The following is a 17677-nucleotide window of genomic DNA, read 5'->3' on the forward strand; positions in this document are numbered from 1 at the left end:
CCTAGATATCACAGTCAGGTTCCTTTAATAAGTGACTCATGTATTTATTATTTATTTAATCTAAGGATAGAAAACTTATTGGCGATGTAATTCACTGACCATTTCACTTATTATTACTTGGGTATATATGGATGAAAAAGTGTTGCCACAGTCATTTTGCATTCCATTCTGACGATATTTTTTGGTAACTCTCAAATTTTCTTCCAATATGTAGGAGCTTTTCCTATGTCTGAATTTTCCATCAGTGGTAACTTTAGCTAAGAAAGCATTTGCTGCAGCATACACAAGAGCTCCCCAGGGATCTCTTTCCACTGCTCAAGTGATTTTTCTCTTCTCTCTCTTCTAAAAAAGAAGGATACTGAATCATTAAAATGTTCAAAGCTCTGAGAAGAAGATAAGCCATTCAGGTTGAATGATTAAGAACATTAAAAAACACAAAAGAGAAGGCAGGAGTTCAAATCCAAATAAATTTCATTTGTCTAATGCACATCAAACATTATTTATTTTGAACTTCTCTCCCTTGGCCATAGCTGTAGTGTGAGGCTAAGTTCTGGTATTTCCACCACCTGCCCTTCTTCTTTCTTATGCACAGCTCCTTCTAGAAAAATGCCCTGACCTTCGACTCTTCTTCAAAACTGCTCTTCCTTAGCTCTTAACTGATCCCTCCTCAAGGACAAAGTGAAAGGGAGAGTATGCCAATAAAATAAGCAGAGGTTTTCAAGCATACCACAGGGTAATTGGGAAAATGACTGGAAGATGAGTCATGTGCTTCAGGTCCAGAGCTCACCCTATAGGTATTTAGGGTGCATGGCAGACAGATGCACTCCTGTCCATGCATCCAAACCAATGTAATATAATCTCAGAGACAGCTTATCCTTTTATTTTTTTTTTATTTTATTTTTTTTAAATTGAACTGATTGATTTTATCCTTTTTTTAAAAAATAAATTTATTTATTTATTTTTGGCTGTGTTGGGTCTTCGTTTCTGTGCGAGGGCTCTCTCCAGTTGCGGTGAGCTGCGGCCACTCTTCATCGCGGTGCGTGGGCCTCTCACCATCGCGGAGCACAGGCTCCAGACGCACAGGCTCAGTAGTTGTGGCTCACGGGCCCAGTTGCTCCGCAGCATGTGGGATCCTCCCAGACCAGGGCTCGAACCCGTGTCCCCTGCATTGGCAGGCAGATTCTCAACCACTGCGCCACCAGGGAAGCCCTAGCTTACCCTTATATATGCCAGAAGAAAGCCACCTCACCATAAAACTCTTAGAAGAGAACATAGGCAAAACAATCTCTGACGTAAATAGTACCAATGTTTTCTTAGGTCAGTGTCCCAAGGCAATAGAAATAAAAGCAAAAATAAACAAATGGGACCTAATCAAACATACAAGCTTTTGTACAGTAAAGAAAACTATAAACAAAATGAAAAGACAACATACGGACTGGGAGAAAATATTTGCAAATGATGCAACCAACAAGGGCTTGATTTCCAAAATATACAAACAGCTCATACAACTCAATAACAACAACAACAACAAAACCCAGTTGAAAAATGGGCAGAAAACCTAAATAGACATTTCTCCAAAGAAGACAAACAAATGGCCAACATGCACATGAAAAGATGTTCAACACTGCTAATTGTTAGAGAAATGCAAATCAAAACTACAATGAGGTACCACCTCACACCAGTCAGAATGGCCATCATTAAAAAGTCTACAAATAACAAATTCTGGAGAGGGTATGGAGAAAAGGGAACCCTCCTACACTGTTGCTGGGAATGTAAACTGTTGCAGCCACTCTGGAAAACAGTATGGAGGTTCCTCAAAAAACTAAAAATAGAGTTGCCATATGATCCTGCAATCCCCCTCCTGGGCATATATCAAGAGAAAACTATAATTAGAAAAGATACATGCACCCCAATGTTCATTACAGCACTATTTACAATAGTCAAGACATGGAAACAACCTAAATCTCTATCGACAGATGAATGGATAAAGAAGACGTGGTACACATATGCAATGGAATACTACTCAGCCATAAAAAGCATGAAATAATGTCATTTGCAGCAACACAGATGGACCTAGAGATTATCATATTAAGTGAAGTAAGTCAGATAGAGAAAAAGAAATATCAGATGCTATCACTTCTATGTGGAATCTAAAATACAACACAAATGAATTTATCTAGGAAACAGAAACAGACTCACAGACATAGAGAACAGACTTGAAGTTGCCAAGAGTGAGGAGGGCTGGGGGAGAGATGGATTGGGAGTTTGGGATTAGCAGATGCAAACTGTTATATATAGAATGGATAGACAACAAGGTCCTACTGTATAGCACAGGGAACTATATTCAATATCCTGTGATAAAACATAATGGAAAAGAATATGAAAAAGAATGTGTATATATACATAACTGAATCACTTTGCTGCATGGCAGAAATGAACACAACATTGTAAATCAACTATATTTCAATAAAATTAATTTTTAAAAAAGAAGAAAGTCACCCAAAAAGGTTTTTCTTAAGTTGAAATAGTACTTACTCTTATCTATATCATCTAAAAGCCTGTATTAGGAATATATTCACTGTGGAAATGACTTAGAATCTACTTACATGAAGGAAACTTAAGTCTAAATCCCAATTTGAGCTGAAAATCTCAAGTAAGTAATGAGCATATTTTTATATTTTTTATGTTTAATAAAAAGGCCATATAAATGGTTTGACTTCTAACAGTTAGTACACAGATCTTATATTTGACATAATTTAGGTCGAGTGTATAATTTGGGAAACAAGATCAGCACAAAAGCACCATGAAAGAGAAAAGACGATAACTGAAAGCATTCCAAACACCAGCACAGAGAGACTGAGCGTCGTAGAGTTCATGGTCATCCAGAAAGACATCTGAGAAATGGCACCATTTTGGAAGCTGTTCACGTGGCAGAGACACGGCTTAGTGAATACTGCCTCGGTTTCCCATGAACCTCCCTATGCGCTACAGGTAATGCAAAGGGTCCAGGACGGATGATGCTGCAGGCAGTGGGCTGCCTTAGAGGATCAAGCACCACGCTCCGGGGATTCACTGCTCTTGTAATGAGAAGATGCAGACCTGCTCCTTGCCTGGGGGAGGCTGGCCTCTCATCTCTCAGGACTGCTGTTTCTCTAGCACACCCTGAGAATGGCCTGGATAAAATGCAGCTAGAGCCTTCACTCTTAGCCTATCTAGAAAGAACACACAAGCACTCAGGGTCCATGTGGATTGCATCTCCCCACATATATTGAGGGTATTTCAGTGGGTAAGGGAACCAAATAAAAACACTATTTAGGGGAGGATGCAGAGAAATTGGAACCCTTGTGGAAATGCAAAATGGTGCAGCCACTATAAAAAACAATATGAAGGTTCCTCAAAAAAAGTAAAAATAGAATTAGCATAATAAGCTCCAGCAATTCCTCTGCCGGGTATATGTCCAAAACAACTGAAATCTGGATCTTGAAGGGATATTTGTATACCCATGTTTATCACAGCATTATTCACAATAGCCAACAGGTGCAAACAACACAACTGCCCATAGATGGATGAATAGATCTCTTAGTCCATTCAAGTTGATATAACAAAATACCACAGACTGGGTGGTTTACAAACAATAGAAATTTATTGCTCACAGTTCTAGAAGCTGACAGTCTGAGGTCAGGGTGCCAGTAAGTTTGGGTGAGGGCCCTCTTCTGGGTCTCAGACTTTTTTTTTTTTTTAACTTTTTTAAAAAATTTAATTATATTTATTTATTTATTTATGGCTGTGTTCGGTCTTCGTTTCTGTGCAAGGGCTTTCTCTAGTTGCGGCAGTTGGGGCCACTCTTCATCACGGTGCGCGGGCCTCTCACTATCGCGGCCTCTCTTGTTGCGGAGCACAGGCTCCAGACGCGCAGGCTCAGTAGTTGTGGCTCACGGGCCTAGTTCCTCCGTGGCATGTGGGATCTTCCCAGACCAGGGCTCGAACCCGTGTCTCCTGCATTGGCAGGCAGACTCTCATCCACTGCGCCACCAGGGAAGCCCTGGGTCTCAGACTTTTGTTGCATTTTCTCATGTTGGAATCAGGTAGGGATCTCTCTGGAGCCTCTTTATGAGTCACTAAGCCCTTTCTTAGTGGAAGACTTAGTCACTTCCCAAAACCCCCTACCTACTAATACTATCACCTTAAGGGGTTAGGATTTCAACGTATGAATTCTGGTGGGATACAAACATTCAGACCATAGCAACTGATAAACAAAATCTGGGATATACATACAATAGAATATTATGCAGCCCTAAAAAGAAGGAAATTCTGTCTTGTGCTATAATATGGATACTCAAGGACATTATGCTACTTGAAATAAACCATCATGAAAGGACAAATACTGTATGATTTCACTAATATGAAGTATCTAAGGTAGTCAAAATCATTGAAACAGATAGTAGAGAGATGGTTGCCAAGGGCTGAGGGGATGGGGAGGGAAATTTGTGTTTAGTGGGTTTAAGTTTGCTTTACAAGATGAGAAAGATCTAGAGATCTATTCCACAACAATGTGAATATACTTAACACCACTGAACCGTACACTTAAAAATGGTAAGGATGGTAAATTTAATGTTATGTTTTTTTTAACCACAATTAAAAAACTATTTTGTATTTCCTTTGCTTTTTTTCCTCTAATCCTTTCAAAACCTGGTATTGAATTGAACAGCAATATACGCAAGTAGTTTAAAAATACCATTCATCGCGTACTCATGGCATATCTTTACCCAGAATGAGAAATGCTATTAATAATTTATCTTGTATGCTTCCAGAAATAGTCTAATTATATTTACATGCACATATACGTATATGTTCATCTTGGAAATTTCTAATGGAAGCACAATAAATACATCCCTTTTCCTAGCTGTAAAAAAAAAATGTTTCTTAAATCTCATTATGAATAAATGCATTTGATAATCTTGTACACATGAAACTTATATAATGTTTTAAACCAATGTTACCTCAAATAAATAAACAGATCAATTAATTAAATAACCTCATTGTTTTCAAAGGAATGAATTCCATATAATACTATATTATTCCATAAAATGGAGTATCGTAATTTCTTTGTGTTCACCTATTGACAGAAAACTGGATCTTGACTGTAAACAATGCACTTAGTTTTCTTATAGGCACTTTCTGTGCACCTCTGAGTGTTCCTGTGGGACTAACTCCTAGAAGTGGAATTGTTACTTGGTGTAGACAATATATTGACAGGACTTAAAAGCATTGCTCCTTTTGGGCTGTCATCTTCAGCGCTCTAAATAGCGGGTGCTTTTGAACACTTAGGTTTATAGAAATTGTCCTCCAAGGACGTGCATAATGCTGTGATGAACATGGGTGTACAAACATCTCTTCAAGATCCCGCTTTGGGTATATGCTTTGGGCATATCCCCATCTTATGCCATTTTATGCTCCTACCAGCACTGTCTGAGAGTGCTTGCTTCCCATGCCCTGAGGAAGAGGATCCCCATCCTGTATCATCACTTTATTCACCTCCAACATGAATCCTCTGTACTGTGGTAAGGTGGTTTGAGTGTGGGCCCTGCAGCCAGACAGCTAGGGTTCAAATCCTTGTTACATCACTAACTAGTTCTGTGATTTGAGGATAGTGAAGTTGAACTTTTCATGCCTCAGTGTCCTTTTCTGTAAACTGGGCATAAGAGGGCTGTTGTGAGGATGTGTTTAATAAATATGTATAAAGCGCATGAAGCAGTGTCAGGCACTCACTAAGTACTCAGTATAACACTTCTTATTGGTTTAATAGTTTTCTTTAAACTGATTCTCTTTTTAACCTTAGTTTTATGCTAAATGCTATGTAATAATATCATAGATCAGATGTATACTATTTATATCCTATTCTGAAAGACATCAAATTACATGCATACATTTAAAATGAAAAGAAAGTTTTTCTAGGACACAGTTTGAAAAGGACTGTCCTAAGCAAGAGTATTAGCAAAGGTTTTGTGGAGTTCAAGTGTGAGAGGTTACATTGTGTCACACTGATGTTGTAATTTTCATTTCTTCATACTGAATCCGTACATCATACCTTAAATATATACAAAGTGGACTAGACCAGGGGTAAGCAACCTAAACCCAGAACCAGCTGGCTGTGTGGCTTTTTAAATAAAGTTTTATTGGAACACTGCCACACTCGTTCATTTACATATTGCTTCTGGCTACTTTCACACAACAGCAGAATTGAGCAGTCACAACAGAGACTGCATGGTCTACAAAACCAAAAATATTTATTATCTGTCCCTTTATAGAGAAAGTTGGCTGGCCCTTGGTCTAAACCAATATTTCTGTCTGAGACCCTTAAACATGCTTGAACAGCATCCAGCTTCTCAACTGCTGCCCTAACCTTAGCCACTCTGAAAGTTTGAGGTTTGCTGATCAGAAATTCTCAACATCTCAGAGTTTTGAGACTGTGATATTAATATTAAAAAAAGTACTCAAAGCCTGTCTTCCTGTTTTGCAAAATTTTAAAATTTCATCATTGCTTTTGTCTATACAAATATATAAAATGTGGTCTGCATCAAAGGCAGAAAATTGTTCTAACTGTTAAGTGGCATAGGACTGCAGAGTGCAGAAACCATAGGAGTTATCAAGGGCTGTGAACACAGCAGTGCTCTAAACACTCCACCTCTGCTGTGGGCCATTTTCTCAAGATCCCAATTAGTGTGGTACCAAACCACTTGAGTCTTTTATGTCAAAACAACAGACCCAGGAAATCACCCATGAATAGCCTGAAGTACATACCATATCTGTGCCTTCTGTACATTTACATTATGTGTGCAAATTGTAGAATTTGTAGACTTTGCCTGTCGTTCCCTATGAGACCCACTATTAGTACAACATCCTATGAAGCTAAGCTGCCAGAACTGCAGTCACGAGGAAGAATTTCCATGAAACCCTGGTGAGATGCTCCCTGGGCTGTCCTGCCTTCCACCTTCCCAAAACTTGGCTCTGCAGCACTTCCTTTCAATGAGTCTGCTGCCGGAGCACCTTTTTTGGTAAAAATTCACTTTTTCCATCATTTACTTTTCTTGATCAAAAACAATACTTTTGCCATCTCCCAAATGAATAAAAAAGTCTACTTCTAAAGCTATTTCCCCCACAACTCTGCCATACTCTGTTCATATTACTGTTTAAGATTTACCTTTTTCATAAAATATATCCTAATTTCCATATATCTCTAATAACACCACTTCTGGAACTACTTCATTCCAGGAAAAGTAAAACTGTAATTTGTAAGATGTCTCAAGAGTTGCTATTTATCCTGCTGCATATTTAAAATTCTACTCACCACCACACCCCTCCCTCCCAACCTGATAACACCTGGCAATTCAAATGAGCAAAATCGTTACTTTTGCAAAGCAATAAAGTAGGTACAAAGGATATCGGGATAAACAAGCTGTAGTCCCTGATGCCAGAATTGATGTGAAATAAGCACGAGGTGAATAAATATGGCAAAAGAAAAGTAATACTTGAGAAATAAAAATGAAAAATCCTAGGAGTAGAAAAAGAAGGGCGTGTCTACACAATTTTAGTACAGAGTAAAAGGGATTTGAGTGAAGGTTTTCAAGTTGGGAAGGATTGTAATCGACAAATGGAAGGAAGGACGCTCCACACCCACCGAATGCAGCTGGCCCTGGCAAGAGGCAGTTGTTACTGGATCCTGGGTTTCCAGGGACCCATCGGCTACTTTGTGGTAGCAGCTCAGGTGTCTCATTCACTTCTCTGCCTCAACCTTTTCAGCTGCTCTGAGAGTTTTCGACAGACCAAATCCAGCTTTTATCTCTATTGTCACTGAGACCTGCGATGAAGGGCAAATGCAACCACCTCTCTCTCAGGTCCAGTAGGGCATCGTCCTTGTACAAATTTGTGGGGAAGAAGTGTGAAGCCTCTTGTTACACTTAGGCTTGGCACTGAAAGCCTCCCATCACACAAGCAGCATCACACAGTTGGCTAAGTTTTTACTTAACTAACCATCTGGGTTGAGGTCTGTTTGAGAACAGCAACTTTTCCTTAACTCAATCTAACAACTCCTTATTGAGAATCTGTTATAGGCCTGGCCCTCTGAGGAGATTAATCCCTGACCTAATGGCTCTCAGAGCCCAGAAGGGGGAGACATGTACAGAAAATTCAACTGTGGTCCACAATGGTAAGTGCAATCAACAAGACTGTCCATGGTACAAAGTCACTGCCTCAGGGATCAATGTGCTTGACGTAATGAGGTGAATGGTTAGGAAGGAGAGGGCCGTGTCCCTGACAAGGCCAAGTACATGGAAGAGATCGATACAGAATCATTGAAATGCTGCTCCTATTCTGCCTAAAACCACCCAGTCTCAGAGCCAAACTTGAAATCGGGAAGCCTGGAGCTGGCACAAGCCTCAGACAGCCAAGGCACACTCTGCAAACCCTTCTTTGCAACCTCCTACCTGATGTGGGGCTTGGCTCTGTTGAGTCATCAACTCATTAGCAATAAATGTATTAACCTAGACCTGAAATAAACCAACATATATTTAAATGACTGAATTAGCAGGAATCTCTGTCAAGAGAATTTCCGCTCCTTCTACCAATAGAGCTTCACACTTAGCAGAGTGTCTGCTTCCTTACATACAAACCCTCCTTATCTCTGAGTCCAGTTTTTCTTATTATGATTTGACACTGTTCTTATCCCTCTTTATTCTGAAACTACACAGTCATATGATCTTTCTATTTATACCAAGTAAACGTAATTCTTTTAAACCTGAATCCAATATTCTTTATTAATTTGATTATGCAATATTTCAAACATCCCCCCAAAATAGATATGCATGTACTGATAATCTAGATTTATTTTAACAAGGTAAATATTTTGCCATATGTGCATCAGCTCTTTCTCTTAAATAAATGAAGTGGTGCAGGTATAACAAACAGTCCCCTTCCCAACCCCCATGCTTCCAGTATTTCCGTGTCTTTTTTCTGCCCTGCAAGTTTGGGGTCACCTTTGTTGCTCTCTTAGAGCACTGTGAGATTGTTGTGAATCTTTCAATACAATATTAATTAGCCTTATTAATTAGTCTACTTGGTGTTCTAGGTTGGAAATGATCTAGAGAAGAACAAAGGTTCAAACTATTTGCTATGTCTATTTTATATTCATTTAAGGACCTACTGCTACCTATTTTTTCAAGGCGAAAGAAATCTATTAAATAGAATTATTTATACTAGAACTTATGTTTATTTCAAGTAATTTCTTTTCTTATTTTTCTCAAATATATTTTGCCAGTCCTTTCCTAGAAGAATGCCTTTTTCACACAAAGGGCCTGCATAGGAAGAAAAATGCACTTAAATTCTAAGCTTAATTCAATGCATTTTGAATAACAATTTCTATCTTAAATTCATAAAGGATATAACTTCTGAATTAGAGTTCTGATGAGTTTTTAATATGAAGAATAAACTCCTAGTGAATGCAGAGTATAGCGATTCAGGAAATATTATAGTTCTCAAAGATAGGACTAACTTTAACCACTTGATTGTTATTCACTGATAACAATGAGAAAATACCTGGGCTCCGCCCCCCTAGGTTGGTGACTATCAGGGAGAAAGAGGGTGTCTTGCAGTCAGAGGGCACTGGAGCAAGCTTCCTGAGGCCCTGTTACAGAGAGCATCACCTGTTCAGGCTAACACGTGCGTGGGATAAGCTGCATCCTAGAGCAGGCGGCACAGTCTCCTCTGATCCAGGCAGCTGGAGGATAGTTAAGGGGCAAAACAATTTCCCCCACAGATGGGACTTGGTTCATCCCAGTCAGTGCTTCTCACAATCTAGCTTGTACTGGAATCCCCTGCTCATCTTGTTAAAATACAGATTCTATTCAATAGGTTGGGGTGGGGGCTGAGATTCCATATTTGTATCAAGATCCCAGGTGATGCTGCTGGTCCGTAGGTTACATGTTGAGTAGCAGGACTAGCAATCTAGGTCCTTTAATTCATAGAGAAAAAGGGAAGGCGAGGAGTAGAAAGATAAGATGTATAAGAAGAGGAAAGCAGAGAAATAGAAAAGAAAGCAAAAGGTCATGGAGAGAGAGTGAAAGAGAGAGAGAGAGAGAGACAAAGAACAGGAAATTTGATAATATGGCCTTCCCAGCATCCCTCCCTTCTAAGTGCCCCCATTAGGGTGGACATCAAGTCTTTACATGGCCCCACCCCCCAATCCAGGGGCTTCGGTGCTAAGTGTAGGGTGGCCTGGGAGCCGTCCTGTCAGATCAGCTCTTCACAGGTGGTGAGATCTGAGACTCCCCTCAGCCAGAGCCAAGTAAGTCCGAGCATTTCCTCAGATTTTTGAACCAATATAGGAAAATGAATGCCAGAAGCTAATCCACAGAAGGCACAGGGCAGGGCTGCCTCTTAGTTACAGCCATTCCAGAGACCCAGCTAAATCCTCCCCTTCTCCGTGTGGTCGGATTCCCAAATTACCTAGACTGATTCAAGTTGATTTTCTAGAATTTGTAACAATACAGATAGAAGAGGGATATAGGGAAAAATGGAGAGAGAAGAGAGAAATAAGGAGAAAAGTATTTAATGATAGGTGAAAAAAATACATAAGGAAAGAATAGAAGGATAGAGGAGAAGAGGGAGAAATAGTAAGGAGATGAGAATGAAGACAAAGTATTGATAAAATAGAAGAAAAAACACCCAGGAATTGCAGGAGGAAAGGTCCCCATGGCCAATAGGGACCCAGTGGTCCCTGGGCCAGATAAGCCTCAACAGAGGACACCATTGCAGTGGACACCATTAGGCACGGTCTCCCGAGAGGAGAGGTGGGTATTGGCCTGGCTTTCATTGAGTCAGCCCATTGTTCCCAAACAACTGGAACGGAGAGGGAGAAGAGACAGAGTCAGGGCAGGCAGGTGGTCTGGGAAGGACAAGGCTTGCTATAGGGTCCCAAGAAGACCAAATAGGTGCCCAGGAGGGTGGTGATAGAGCTGCCCCAACACCCCTCTAGAATACTGCCAGTGCTCTAGGCTGCCCACTCACAGACCTCTCCTGCCCACCAGGGATGCTCACAGACCCAGACTCAGAGCAGGACAGTGGTTGGCGCCCACACCTCTCCCCAGCCTGGTCCAGAGGCCCCCAGGGAGCTCAGAGCTCACATTAGCTTGCAGGTAAGAATCCTGGTTTGCAAGGGCTGCCCCACAAAATTCTTGTAATGAATCTAAGAGTCACAGTAGATTGATGTAAGTGTTGGCTGACATATTCTCAGGGAAACAGTAGAAAATAAACATTAGTGAGCTTTGTCAGTGATCACTGATCTGCTGCACTGCTCACTGCAATGCTGTTCTATGATCCTCAGCGTCCTAAGACTCTGGCCACTTCCTGATTTAGTTGGGCTGAAGTTGCAAACTCATCTTCTAAGTCCTATGGACGTTTAGCACCAAGCTTGGTCAAGCCACCTGGTTTACTAAATGACCGATATAAACCATGATTGTTCACATCATATAGGAAATGCACCCCTTCTAAACTTGTTCAAACAGTGATACTTCTTCCACTACATTTCAAGTGAGGACATTTACTCTGCACATCAAAAGAGTTTGTAAGTCCTGAGATGTAGTGCATCCCTTGGTGAGAGATGGTGATGCCTTTTCTGTCATGTAAGACACATGCCTATATTTCCATTTAAATAAAACCCTTTTGGAATGTATTTCACAGATCTGAGTATTTGTTTAATTTTTTTGGTTATTTTCACATAGAAATCCAGTTCAGCCAAGGAAGCAGTCACTCATTAAGAAAAAATATTAAAGTGGAACATATCACCAGTGAAGAACATAATTTCTTTTTTTAAGAAAGTCAATTTGGATAACTAGCCTTCAGTAACTGGATCTGCAGTCCTCAAATCCTTTAGTCAAAGACTTTGTGGCCAGCCATGTCTCAATTTTATAATTTTGAGAATTTAGAGAGGTATACATTGCATTTCACATATTAATTAATATTCCATGGCAGACATGTGGCAAAGCATATGGACAACTTGCCCAAAGTAACATAAGTAAAGACCTTTTGTCTTATTATCATCTCATGTCCATTTTCAGTAAGGAGTTAGGATAGACCTTTTTCTCAGAGTTTTCGGAATTTGGAAAGAGTTAACATGTATTAGTGGACAAAGTTAGCACAGACAGCAGATAGACCCAGAAGAACAAGAAAAGTCACTTAAAATAATTATGACAGGGAGAACATCCACAAAACTTTTAAGGCCAGAGAAGGAGTGCTTGATTTGGACTTTCTTATAAAAGTAGAAGGAGGCTTCCTGAGAAGAAAGCCAATACACAGTCTTTCTTGCTGGGGGTCAAGGTTACATCAGCGAGGCCACAAGCTGGGGACACTGCTGCGGGTGAGAGCTACACTAGTGATGGCAGGGCAGCAGCCTCTCAGGGGGGACACCTGTGACACACCAACTGCGAGCAGGTGCTCAGATACCCCTGCAACATGACTTCATATGACTCTGGAAAAGATCTTCAGATCCAATGAGAAATGTGTTTGCTAGGAAAGGATACCAAATGCAGAAAGAAAAAAAAATCAGAGATGTATAAATACAGTGGGGTGGGCAGAAAGGCCTCAAAGATGTCCAGGCCCTAAAGAAAGGAACTGTGAATATGTTACTTTGCATGGCAAAAGGGACTCTGCAGATGGGATTATGGTTAGGAAGACTGTCCTGGATTACCCAAGTCGATCCAGTCTAACCACATGAGCCCTTAAAGTAGAGGACTTTCTCCAGCTAGAAGAAGAGGAAATCAGAGAGGTGCAGCAGAAGGAGAACAAGAACAAAGAGCAATTTAAAGATGAAAGGGACTTGACCCGCTGCTGCAAGAACAGGCCACACAGAAAGCATAAGGGATGTGGGAAACCTCTAGGAGCAAAGACCAGCCCCCAGCTGGCAACCTACAGGAGATCAGTGTCTCAGTCCTACACCCACAAGGAAGTGAGTGAGTGTGTATGCAGAAGCATCAGGAGGGCAGTCCTGACTGCTGCCCTCGGAAAGGCCTGCTTGCAAGGCTGGCCCATTCCCAAGACTCTAATGATAAAGGTGGCTTACTGTACCTAATGTTTGTTCAAACACTGTGGTTCATACTCAATACCTGCCTTCCTTCTGGGAGTCTGGGATTTTGTTACATGCAAGGCAGAGGGTGCCTACATGACCAGCCCCCAGTACATGAGCTCAGCTGGTTGGTAATATTCCATGTGGGTTTCTATAACTCACTGCTGGGGGATTAAGCTAGTCCCATATGACTTCCCTGGGAGAGGACTGTAGAAACCTGGGCCTGATTTCCTCTGGGCTTCACCCCAAGCACCCTCTTCCTTTGCTCATTTTGCTCTGTGTCCTTTCACTGTGCTAAATCATAGCTGTATGACTACACACTGGTCCTGTGAATCCTCCCAGCAAATCATGGAACCTGGGGAAGGTTCTGGGAATCTCCAGACACCTTGAAGGACAAGTCTTCCCCAGAGCCTCCAGGAAAAATGCCTTAAGCAGAGAACCCAGCCAGGTCTACTGTACTTTAGACCTACAGAACTATGACATAATAACTCTGTCTTGTATTAGGTCACTAAATCCATGAAAATGTGTTACAGCAGCGATAGGAAACTAAGTAAATGGCACCACGAATAAACATATTACTTTCACTAATGAAGAGTATAATATCTCAAGGACATTTTTTAAAATCTTAAATTCATTCTCAAGTTAACATCAGCAATTCATATCTAAAACAACCACGTGAAGAAGGGGTAGAACCTCTGGTAAGGTGTATGGTTGATTTTTAAGAGCAGCTGACATTTTGTGAGAGGTCTGGAAAGCAGCCAAACCAGCCCAATTTTTAAAGAAACTGTGAGTATAATGTCAGAATCATCAACTAGTGTGATTTACTGCTGTCAATGCCAGTTGTGTATAGTTGGGCCCAGATTAGGAGATGAATTCACTTAACCCATGGTGGTGCACGCAGAAGATGTGAGGATGAGCCCTTTTCCTAAAGGAGCTCAAAATGTAAGAGAGGAGAAACACCTCCACTGGAGCTTCAAGGATCACTAAGTTGAGACCAAGGGCTACAGAGAAGCACAGAGCAGGGAGCTAAGGAAGGCATCCTGCCAGAACGTAGATTCCACTCATTCGTTTTAATTCAGCAAACATTTACCAACGTGCTCGGCCCCAGGCACCATGAAGTGCTGGGGACACAGGGAGGGATGCAAGCTCAGCAGGAGTGTAAGGCAGGCCACTTTACCCATGTTTATTGTGTGATAGGATGGATAGGATTGAGGGGTCCACTTCTGTCCTCACCTGCATGATCTAGGATTAATAATGCCACTATATTCTTGACCCTACTTCCCCAAGGGTGCCTGACCTTTAAAGAAATCAGCAGAGGGTGATGCTTACATATGATTCCTCTCCAACCTGCTTAACTAAAAACAAGAATTGTTAGAGTTGCTCAATCAAATGGGATTGGAGCGGGGCGAAAATATGAACCTTAATTAATACAATGAAGAATAAGTAGGCATTAACTATTAGTTAACTAATTTTGAAAAATAATATTTAAGTTTGAACAAAAGTTCTCTATGTAAGTAGATGTTTCATTAAGCTTTAACTTACTTAAGCAATATTGACCTTAACCCTGTTTTGGACTTGGTGTTCTTAGAATAAGCACAACATTAATATCTGCTTCAGATCATCCACATGGCAATTACTTGTTTGGAAACCTTAGGTCAGCCAGCCCTAAAAACACTCACATAGCCCTTCCCACTTTGTTCTTTTATCTAGTATTAGACAACTAACTAGTTTTTCTTGATTCAATTTGCATCAACATTTATTGACTGACTAATAAAAGCTCCAGGGATAAGAAATTAAGTAGGCCACAATCTATTATGTTATAATAAGTTACAGAGTTCTAAGGAAATTTAAATGAGGGCAGTTTGTTACACAACGAATAGTATCATTTTGTTGCCTGTTACTTTTATAGATAAGCTATGTGCTAAGGGCTTTTTAGCTGACAATTTTCTTCTTAACCTGACAATTAAGAAAAAAATTTTTTTAAGTTATACAACATTCTTAGCCTAAATTAAATGGAAGATACACTGTGTATTTTTTATTGTGGTAAGATATACATAACAAAAAGTTTAGCATTTTAGCCACTTTTAAGTGTACAGTTCTGGACATTAACATTCACATTGTTGTGCAAACACCACCACCTTCCATCTCAAGAACTTTTTCATCTTCTCAAACTGAAACTTTGTCTCCATTAAAACACTTACAGTCCATTACTCCCTTCCCCTGGCTCTTGGCAACCATCTAAATTATATTTTTAATAAGAAGAAAAAAGTAATTTCTTCTCCACCTGATGAATCTTCTTCAGGCCACACCCCATCAGCCAATTGCAAACCTGCTGCAGACCTTTACAACACTCTACTTTTAGAGCTTCTCATTCAGAGCAGACTGTGATTTAAAGATATGAAATGCTAAATAAAGAATAAATTACATAAATTTTAATATTCAAAAAGTTAAGCAAACAAAATTTAATTCTTCTAAAAGAAGCATGGATATGTAATCAGAAGTAGGAACTATGTCACTGATGTAAAATAGTTATGATTCCAAAGAATCCTAGGGATCTATTGTCCATAAATTACAAGGGGCCACATGGTGCCCAAGTTCCTGTTGGAGCAGGAACTCAACATATCCCTCAACAAGTCCTCCACAGAGAGACTCTCCATTACATCTATTTTTACATGTTCAGGGTCTTCCAGAAATTTCAGTTTATCAGAGGGCACAGAGAAAATGAATTTGCTTTATTTAAAAATGCTGAGGCAATATAAACTATTGTGTTTGTTATAAAACAAAAATAAAATCAGTCGTATGTGACTTATTTATTCCTTAGACTTCACACTATTTAAAGGAATAATGGGAAGACATTTTCAATATTTCGCTACATTATAAAATTGTTTTACTTATTTCATAAATTAGCCATGGACGGTGTATTCTGGAACGTCACATGTGGCTTACATTCAGTGGAAACATTTTCAAGTAACTTAGGAGGCTCTGTTTCTATACTTGATCTGACAGATGGGCAGCAACATGCAGTAACTGGCATAATTCATACTCCGACAGACTGCTTTTCAATAAAGCACATACCCAGATGCTTTCCTCTCGTCGATATTGCTTCCAGTTCCTCCCGCCATCGCTGAACATCAGGAGGTAGCTGGTCACCCAGTCGGAGCTCCCGTATCCTCCCTGGGTGGCCACAGCTGTGACCTCCATTCTTTCTCCAAGGTCAATCTGCAGCCACTGGTATTTATTTGACACAAGGGGAGACCAGCCACCAGCTCCTTTTTGTGGGAATAAAAATAAGAAAATCAATAAAGACAGAGAAATCTTTGAAATCTATATTAACCTGTAAGAATGGGGTCATAAATAAGATTTATGAAAATCATAGTTTCAAATTCTGCATTATGTAATGCCTCATAATTATACAAACACACACACCAACACAAAATAAAAACACAGGTTAAATGTAAATGGATGAAGCCTATATTAATTGTTTTGTTTCTTAGTTCATAACCCCTGACTCTCTGGTATTGGGGTGTCCCGCTAAGTGAAATTGCTTAATGTAATAGGTGGACAACTAAACACCATGCCATTACATCAGTGCTTGGAACTAGTGTCTTTATTGGCTTCAATGCATGACTTGCCCTTTGTTGGACATAAACAAAGGGCAAACTTTCCTTGCTGGAAAATAACAAACTTTCCTTTGTTGGAAAATAAAGCTAGAAAACCTTAATTGTGGATTCCCAGCATGAGGAAGTACAATGTTGAATGTTGGGATAACAAAGATGGCTATGGCATAGCCCTACACTCAAGGTGCTTACAGACTCATAGGAGAAGCAGATATTTCGAAGAACAATTTGAAATGCAATATGGGAGGGGTGGAGGTGAAAGTGATTTCTGTGCAGGGAGGGAGAGTTCTAAAAAGGCAGCAAGGAGGGTGAGAGAGAACCCAGAGGAAGTGAATGAGGAGGAGTTTCTCAGGTATTCAAGACAATAGGCGCAGAGTGGAAATTACTGTGCTTTGTTTTCTCCAGTGCCTGTGAGACACCGAAGAATTAGGGATACCTGTGAATGTATTATTGATATATTTTGTTCTTCTAGTTTAACAGAAACATGAGTTTTGAATTTGGATTCAGATGTCATATTAAATTTTCTGAATTTAAATTATTATGCAATATAAAAATTGGGAAACAGGTTTGAAATGCATTCTGGAACTGATATTTTGCTAATTATCCATGTCTAGAAAACACAGTGTCATGTAAACAGTCCCTAACACAAAAAAACTAGCTTTAAAAAAATTTTTCCCCATTGTCCTGACATCTAATTTGAGGCTCTCATAATAAGGTCTGACACTTTAGACAACATTTATTATCTTTTTTATTAGGGGCTATTATTAACATCCATGTCCTGTTTACAAAAGCTGTTACGACCAAGTACATGTCAGGAGGTGTGTGACATGGTTACAAGACAGCTCAAAGGAAAATGGAAGTGGAGCGCTTACATCAGGGTGTGGAGGTGAAACTAGCAAGTGGGCACATCTGTTGCTTCACTATGTCCTCCGCTAACGGCACTACG

General features: G+C 40.1%; 1 protein-coding gene across 4 annotated transcripts in view; it reads right to left on the reverse strand.

The window, feature by feature from the left end:
• The window catches only part of LOC103017183 (contactin-associated protein-like 3), a 250501-nt gene that overhangs the window by 130237 nt on the left and 102587 nt on the right, over window positions 1-17677 (reverse strand). For 3 of the 4 annotated variants that reach the window (XM_057547774.1, XM_057547777.1, XM_057547775.1), the window contains one exon: window positions 16190-16383. In XM_057547774.1, coding sequence (XP_057403757.1) covers window positions 16190-16383 — 194 coding nt within the window. Of the gene's footprint in view, window positions 1-16189; window positions 16384-17677 lie in introns of those variants that run through there. The other variant, XM_057547776.1, reaches the window with a different exon arrangement.

The sequence above is a fragment of the Balaenoptera acutorostrata genome, chromosome 6 (genome assembly GCF_949987535.1).
Source record: "Balaenoptera acutorostrata chromosome 6, mBalAcu1.1, whole genome shotgun sequence".
In the NCBI taxonomy this organism is placed as follows: Eukaryota; Metazoa; Chordata; class Mammalia; order Artiodactyla; family Balaenopteridae; genus Balaenoptera; species Balaenoptera acutorostrata.